Source organism: Girardinichthys multiradiatus, chromosome 19, assembly GCF_021462225.1.
Source record: "Girardinichthys multiradiatus isolate DD_20200921_A chromosome 19, DD_fGirMul_XY1, whole genome shotgun sequence".
Classification (NCBI taxonomy): Eukaryota; Metazoa; Chordata; class Actinopteri; order Cyprinodontiformes; family Goodeidae; genus Girardinichthys; species Girardinichthys multiradiatus.
Window position 1 is genome coordinate 15,643,108 of NC_061811.1, and position 8,781 is coordinate 15,651,888.

The following is an 8,781-nucleotide window of genomic DNA, read 5'->3' on the forward strand; positions in this document are numbered from 1 at the left end:
CATGTTGACAGAAAAATAAATACTGCTTCTAAAAGTCTATACATAAAACCTCGAAATGTTAAGAAAAAAGTGAAAGTAATATCTTGAAGAAATGCTGAAACTGCTGTGTTCTTCTCAAACAAGTTTGACATACATCGCTTGTTGTGTGCAATAAAGTGCAAAGTTTCCAGCTCATACAAGAGGCTTAGCTCTCGCACCTCGTTGCTTCAGTGATTTCATCTTTATTCCTCATAATTTTAACTCTTTTCTCGTGATTTAGATTTTTCCCATGATTTCAACTTTTTTCTCGTCTTTTCGTCCTTCATCTGCAAAAAGGGTGAAAAGAAAGTAAAGAAAAAAATAATTCCTCGTTTCTTTTCTACGAATGATATAAGAACAAATTAACACAATATTAACTCCTGAAATGAGACCATCGATTATTAGATACAACTTTCAATGCTATCAGTTAACCTCTGTTCCTAACAAGCATGGTGAATTCCTTAAAAACAGAATTAATAGTGTTATATATTTATTTTAATAATATAAATAAATTCCATTGATACTACGAATCATAATAACATTGATCATTATTATAAAACATTTTGACATTTATTTATATATTAAGAACAACGAGAACAGTATATATTTCATCAGTTACCTGGCTGTTTTTTTCTTTTAAAAGAATATATTCAACAAAAACGGGACACACAATATGGCGGTGATGATGGCGTACGTCTACTCTGCGTGCTCTGCATCTCCAAGCTGTTGAAGGCGTGACTGACGTAATTCATACAAGCCAATCAACTACCTCAATAGAAAAAAAAAAACTAGACATATCTCTCGACCAATAGGAGTCCTCTACTTTTTAAAAGAAGGCTGGACTAGTTTTAGATGTAACTCCGCAGAGGCTCGCCAGAGGGTAGCAGTGTGTTTACACACTATCATAAATATCGTCAGAAAAGCCTCGCAGTGTTTATGTAGGTCAAATGACGTGCACGGCGCTTTGCTTTGGGGGTTCATTAAGAGACGACACCTCTCAAAAATCACCAGAAACTGCGAGAAAATATTAGACTCCTTTTATTTTATCGAGCTTCAAGTGTGACGGGAGACATGACGAAAGACGGAGAGCTATGGAGAGTAGATTCAGTGGTGTTTTGAAAGACATCGAAGAGCTCTCGCGATTTTCAAACACCGAGAACAACTTCCACACCGAAAGGTGAGTTAAATAAGGAGGCGCAACACTTAAATCTGCAGGTTTCTAACTGCCTTACTCTTCCCTGGAGGCTAGATGTTGTGGACTTCTAAGACTGCACGTACTACTCTGTTTACGTCAGTACTAAACTAGCCGAGGTTATGGAGTCCAAAACCAATTAACCGCAGAGCAAATCTCCATGTGAAACTGAATCTAAACTCGTATGAATTATGTTTATTCAGGTCTAAGACGCTTTTTGAGGAAATTCGTGCCTCCATTAACAACAATGACGAGGAGGACCGCTCCTTTTGGCGGCCCGTGCTGCCTTGGGGAGGCGTCTTCACCATAAAGGCAGGGCGCAAAGCCATATCCTGCATCCCTCTGTACGTGGAGGTCCAACTGAAGAACACATGCACCATCGATGGCTTCCTCATGATCCTGTATGTGATCCTGCGAGACAACCAGGGCTTCCACAGGGAGCTGGCCGTCTTCCTGGGGAAGCAGTTCGTGGATCATTTCCTCCACTTGATGGACTCCTGTGACTACACCACAGTTAAGATGCTGTGGATCTGGAACAGGATGTCTAAGAGACAGTACCGCTCAGAGATCCATCAGGCTGCCCTGGAGATCGACCTGTTCGGGAACGAACACGAGAACTTCACAGAGAACCTGGAGGACCTTATGTCTACCACTCAGGAGAGCCTGTGCACCAACCGTGACTGCCCAGGTCGCTTTCAAAAAGTCAAGAAAACCACATTCAACATCAGGTGACATGCTTACAGGAGGCCTTGGTCCAATAAAAGATTGGAAAACATCATTGCTTTATTATTATTCCCATCTCATCTTTTCACATTTCCTCCAGCCCTCCTCATGAGCTTCCTCACAAAGACCCGATCCGGTCCGCAGTGGATGAATTCTTCTGCCCCAAACTCCTACTCTGCTTAGAGCGAGGGTAAGATACTATGGTAAGAAATCTTTTCTGTTTTAAGATTCGGTTCTGTAATATTTAATCCTACTAACAAGTTGAACATCTTCTTAACAGATGTGATGGCTTAAGGGACTTTTGTCAGAGGGTTTTCTGCCACGGCCCTCCACCTTTTGTTATTCTCAACATGCAGCAGTGGAGGTCAGAGGATCTGTCCTATGTCCCTTACCACCTGGCTATTTGCCGGCACAGGTATGAAGCAGCGAACAATTGTGCATTTATGAATATGTGATAGACCAACATAATTTGTGTAGAGTTGTGAACTGGAATATAAATAATGCATGTTTCACAAATGACAATCAGAAAAGTGCGTGGCATACATCCTTATTTAGCCCCCCTGAGTCAATAAATTGTAAAAACAACTGTTGGCTGCAATTTCAGTTGCGTGTGTTTTTGGGCATGTCTCTGCCAGATTTCCACATCTAGACACTGGTATTTTGACTCAATCTCAGTCAGATTGGATGGAGTGTTTCTGTGAATATTGATTTTCAAGCATATGTTCTCGGTAGGATTTCGGTTTGGCCTTTGACTAGGTCATTCCACCACATTTGGTTTGAACCATTCCTTTGTAATTCCGGCTGTATGTTTGATGTTGTTGCATCCTTTATAGGTTTTCTGTGACCATTGCCCTTTATTTAGCTTCATCCATCTGCTTCCCTGCCCTACTGAGGCAAAACAACCCCACAGCATGATGCTGCCGCAATCATGTTTCACAGTGGAGATGGTGTTTTCAGGGCAATAGGTCCAAAAGGTTCATGCTTGCGTATGCCTAACTGGAGCACCTTCTTTGCTTGCTGTGGCCTCTACATGGCTTTCAGCAAACTGTAAATTAGACTTAATCTTGCTGTCTTTATGAAGAGGCTTTCTTGTTCTTTCTACTTGTTCATTAAGACCAGAGTAGTGGAGTGCACAACTACTAGTTGTCCTGTCCTCAGATTGTCCCACCTGAGCTGTGGATCTCTGCAGCTCCTCCAAAAGTCACTAAGGGCATCTTCGCTGCTTCTTTGAGTAAAGCTCCCCTTGCCTGGCTTTTGAGTTTTAGTGGATGCGCATGTGTTGTTTGGTTTGAATTTGGGCCATAACTGTACCATTTTCAGATGATCTCCACAGCTTTATCCTCACTGTTTTCCTTGATATTCACAGAACAGCTGTATTTATGCTGAGATAATATTACACACAGCTGGACTCTATTTGCTTATTACGTGACTTCTTAGGGCAAATGGTCTTGTTTGATTTTATTTAGGGGTATCACATAAAAGGGGGTGAATACATTTGCATGCTATACTTTTTAGACCATGTACCCTTACTGTTCATTGTTTGAATTTTGTTGAACATTATCATGGTAAAACATATATGCAAATCAATGAAAATATTAATAGGGCAGTGCAAATTCAGTTGCTACAATACATCTCTCGAAGCTTAGAGACAGTTGCACACAAATGCATACATAAAACATTTCATAAAAATGCATGGTACTAGTTAATCCACAGGCCTTTCAGAAAGTGTTAGGACAGGAGGATCTGACATGTAATTTTGCCCTTAGATACCTACTAGAGGGCGCCACACTTTTCAACAAGAAGGAGCATCATTACTCTGCAGCTTTCCAGATAGACGGCTGCTGGATGCACTATGACGGTCTGAGGAGCGATAATCTGATCCTGCTGCATAAGCCCCCGGAGCTCCTGCTGCTGTCCTCCTTGGTCTACATCCGTGCATCAGATAAGTGACGTCTTGTAGTAGCAGTTGGACACAGTGGAGAACCCAAACAGCATCCTGTGGTTTTTTTGGGTTTTTTTTTCTTGCATTATTTCTATTTTTGGAATTGCATATCTGTTATGGACTTTTTTTCTTTTGTTTGTAATTAATTCATGGCCTGAATATGCTTCCTTTGGTAGAAGACTGAATTATTGTTCTGTTTCAGCTGATTGCTTATGCCAAACATATGCTGTGCACAATTATGTATTTTATGTAGGCATGCTTGGAATCCAAGAGTACAATGGACTATAATAGTTCTGGGTGGATCTGAGTCAGTCAGTGGATCTTAAAAGTGTGCACACCCCTTTTAAAATGCCCGTTTTTTCATATTCTAATGAATCTGTCATAAATAAATGTAATGTTTTACCGTCCTGTACAGTTCAACTGAAAAAACAAACAAATCTGTTAGAAGAGAAGATAAAATGTTGCAAAAATCAGTAAAATGGAGCTTTAGTTTAATTTTCAGCATTTAACCTCACTTGTTCGGAATCTACCATCATCCCTCATTCTGGCTTAGGAATATTTGCCCACAAACATTGTCCCAGTCTTTCAGGTTGTGAGGACATCTCTTATCCACAGATACTTAAGGAAACCATTGTGATGCTGAGTGATAAAATCCTTCCTCATCATTAGCTTTTTAGCAGACATCTGCATGTTTTCAGTCAAAGCTGACCGGTATTTTTTAACAGTTTTTACATCATTCAGCTTGACAAACCCCCTATTTCCATCTAAAGCAAAGTAACCATACAGTTATCTCGGCACGGTGTTCCATTGGTGATGAGCATTGTTGTTTTTGTGCCGAACATTTGGCATTTGATATTTTCAGGCAAAAAGTTTAGCCACACCGGGACGTTTTCTTCGGAAGGAAAGACTTCTGTCCTGCAACCCTATTCCTAAATTCAGACACATGGAGAATACCAGAGATTGTCACATGTATAACACAGCCAGTACTAACTAGAAACCTCTACAACTTCTTCAGTGTGGCTGTCGGCCTCTTTCTCACCTTATTTTTCTTACTTTTGGAGAAACGTCCAGTTGGCAATGACAAGAAAATCCATCTAGGTCGGTTTCTTTATTTTGGTTTTATCTGATTCACCATTACTGATGAAAGGTGTAAAACTGATGAAAGGTGTAAAACATAAGAAGGTTGAATGCTGAAATCAATCAAATTGTGGTTCCAGAAAATGTCAGTTTAAGGTTCACACTTGTTTGTTTTTTTTCCTGTCCAACAGATGTTTGCTTTTTTATTGAAGCCTGCAGGTAACGCGTATCATTGAAGGTGCAAAATGTTTTTAAACTACATTTCATAGTCCCACTTTTATGCAACTAAAACCTGACATTTAAACAGGGGTGCATAAAACTGGTAATGTTTGCTTGTTGTTTATAAATTTTATAAACCTGCCAGTAAAATCTCGATCTCAGCATATACCTTTTAAAAAAAAGAAAAGTGGTTTGCAGGCTACAGATTTTTGTATATTAGACCCCGATGTCGGTGTTGGGAGTTTCTCCAGCAGAAGTGTAGTATTGTTTAAGATTTCTAGCCTTTATGTAACAACTAAACTGGTGCTTTAATTACACTGTGGCACAATGAAAAGAAACATCCAACTAACTTCTGATTAGCTTCTTTTTTTTTAAGTTGGTGAGGTTGATTTTTTTTTAAATTTTAAGTGTGAATATTGAAACAATGTCTCTCAGTTTTAGGTGGTATGAATTATTTCTCATTCTAGCAGGTTCATTTGATTCATTATGAGCCTTCATGGCATGAAGCACACAGCAACATCGTGCCAAAAGGCTCACAGCTCAGAGAGTTTTGCTGTATCCATGTTAGATATTTTGGATTTTCTGGTTCTCCAGTAATTACTGTTGTCACATAGTGCCTCTGTATAAAAAGCTTGGATGCACTTGTGGAAGGTATTCAGTTCTTTCCTGCAGATATTGTCTTAATAAAAAATAAAATATTTTTTGAAATTATCTGTTGCTGATTTTGTTTTTTCCATGCATTGGAAATAAAAACAGACATGACTTTTTTTTTTAAGGCAGGCATTTATTTTAAACTGGGGACAACTGCACCACACAAACTGACTAAAATTGATGTAAAATGTCTTCAAACAAAGCATGATAAACCGTGAAAAGCTACAGCTTTCGTTATACGTAACATTATCTTTGACTTCCAGCATTGATCCACAGGAGATTTTTTTTTAAAGTTGAGACTCCAGACACACGGTGGGAAATGTAAAAAAAAAAAGAAGAAGCAGAGTGGTCGTTTTGGCTAACATTGACATCAGTTTCACAGGAGTTTCTTTCCTCTCAGACACAAACGTACAGACTGGCAGCTGAATGCAGACTTTAGTTTGTTAAAAAGTCTTCCATCTGCTTTCTTTGTACAAGCACTTTGGTGAGAGTGATGGCAAAAAACACGACGCTGGTTAGGCCTTCACAACAACACATGCATGCTTCCCTCTTTTTGCAGATTCACATTTGGAGATTTTCATCGGTTTTTCTTCCACAATGCATTATAATAGCAGTCAGCATTAACCACAGGAAGAAACAAACATCAGTGTGTGTAAATTGATGTTCACTGAATCATGGCAAGTGGATTTCAACTGTACCAAAGAAAAAAAAAAAACAATAACACGAAGGTTATACAAACACAGGTTACTGTAACATCAGTGTGGGCTGCCTATGTTGATGCCGGATTGAATCTGGATTTAATAAAGTTATTCACGCAATTAGGATACGGTCTTCAGATATCCTTTTTGTAGAGCAAAACTGCCCTGGCACATGTAGGCAACCATCTGCTCCATATGGTATGCCCGAAAGACCGCAAAAGGAAACGTTAACAAAAAAAAAAAACCACAATTATCATTAGACAACGAAGAAACTGGGTGACAGAACAAAGAGGCATGGGCTGGTTGCAGGTGTACCAACCTTTTAAAGAGTTATGATTTCAACAAGGTTAAAATTTATGTTCATTCAATTCCTAAGTTTTAAAATCCTAATGAAATGCCAGAGAGAGCTGCACACTGCTGGTTAACTGGCTGAAATAGAGCTTTACATACATAGAAGACAAACTCAGCTGTTTTGGGAACATTTCCCACTGTGAAAATCTCAGATAGTCACAGGAGCGCCAATCTATCACTTATGTTCAGATAATGCCGTTTAAAATGTACCGTTGGCTAGCTATGAGCAGTGGCAGTTCATGCAAGAATGATGTTCTGGACAAGCCAGCCTTCTGCACAGCCTGAAGAGTTGTTTTCTGCTTTTTAAAACATTTTTTCAGAGAAAATCAAGAACCTCAATTTTTTACAAACTGTGACTGAAAGAATCAGTTTCCACTTCCAATTCATTCTAAAACAAACAAACAAAAAAGCATTGAACATGCTCTTTTTTGCTTCCTCGAGTACAATTAGATTTTATGAATTTCAAACTGTTTTAAAGAAGCCATGTTCACTAAATAATAATCCAATCCATTTCTGACTAGGGTTCAAGGTACAACTACCGTAACCTAGCCCTCCCACGCTCACGTAAGTGCTCAGCCATCTTTTTGCACAGTGGCACCCTGGGCCAAGAGCCATAATCTCCAATCTCAAAAGCTGTTCCTGGAGAAGCCAAATTATGCTGAAAATATCATCTTATACTTGTGTTACTCAAAGAAATAGAGCAACAACGAGTCATATTATTCAGCCCAATAAGCCCTTGATTACAACTTTTAAATTTAGTGGGCATTCATTTTACATTTTATACTATTATTATAATTTTAATAAAAATTATTTGGTAGAATTTGAGCAGTAGCAGGATATACGTCTTGGTTGTAATTTTTTCTGTTTAAATACCATGAAACTGTGGTGTTTTTACTCAAGTTCAGCATACCGGCCAATGCCCAAGAAAAGTACGAATAAATATAAACATTACCGCAGAATTACAAACTAGGTTGTTCACACGTTTTAATTCAAAGGAAAGTACTTATGTAGATGCAAACAATCAATAGGAAACTTTTAAAAGTGTCACTAGCAACAATCTGACCAATCTGCAAAGCAAACATTTTAACTTCTCATCCAATACAAATATTCAAAGACCAGAGCAAAATAAGTGTGTAGTGTACCTCCGTGTGGCAAAAGCTAACCCTTTGCCTTTTACCTTTTTAATTTGGACCATAATAAACTGTAATCTAAATAAACACATCCCATGTACATGAACAAAAGGTCAAAGGTCCCCTCAGATGTTCTGTTACAGCAATATGAGATGCCTTGGCTTTTTAAAGAGACAAACACAAAACATTTTTAGTCCAAAGGAGAAAACGAGTCTTATTGCATCATCATTAGCTTAAATAAAAAACAAAAAAACAAAAAAGGTATAACCAAATGACAAGATGTGTCAAATATTTTGGTAAGTGCAATGCAGAGAGCCTGGTTACAAGTTGTGCAAACACTAGTGCACACAAAATGACTAGACTTGAAGATGAACAGCGGCTCAGCAAGACGGCAAACACCTACCCTCCCTATTAAAAGATAGCCCCAGTGTCGCAGAGGCTGCACCTACACCCAGAGATGCAGATTTCTCTTGTGACAAGAGGATGGGGGGCAACTTGGCCTGAGTTGGCTTGCGCAGCCTTTGGTGCTTCATTTTCGAAAGCCACATAACATGGAAGAATGCAACACTAATGCATCAGCAGAAAGGACGTTTCCATTGTGGGACGAGAGGGAAGCTGAATCTACAGATGAGGCTGAAAATGAAAAGAAGATAATGGCACCTGACATCAGGCTGTGAAGTATTAACTCAAACCTGAGCTAACTATCAAAACCTGGTTACATGAGGATTATATGCTGTTAGAAAGCATGATTATAATAGAAAATTAGGCAAATCTTTAGGC

At 38.9% G+C, this 8,781-nt stretch overlaps 1 protein-coding gene across 1 annotated transcript; it reads left to right on the plus strand.

Moving 5' to 3' along the window:
- Positions 1–897: 897 nt before the first annotated feature.
- c19h14orf28 (chromosome 19 C14orf28 homolog) lies at positions 898–5,882 on the plus strand. Its single transcript, XM_047345224.1, has 5 exons — positions 898–1,195; positions 1,414–1,938; positions 2,034–2,123; positions 2,214–2,348; positions 3,700–5,882. The coding sequence occupies exons 1-5, from the start codon at positions 1,110–1,112 to the stop codon at positions 3,881–3,883; spliced, it is 1,020 nt and encodes a 339-aa protein (XP_047201180.1). The 5' UTR covers positions 898–1,109; the 3' UTR covers positions 3,884–5,882.
- Positions 5,883–8,781: the final 2,899 nt, after the last annotated feature.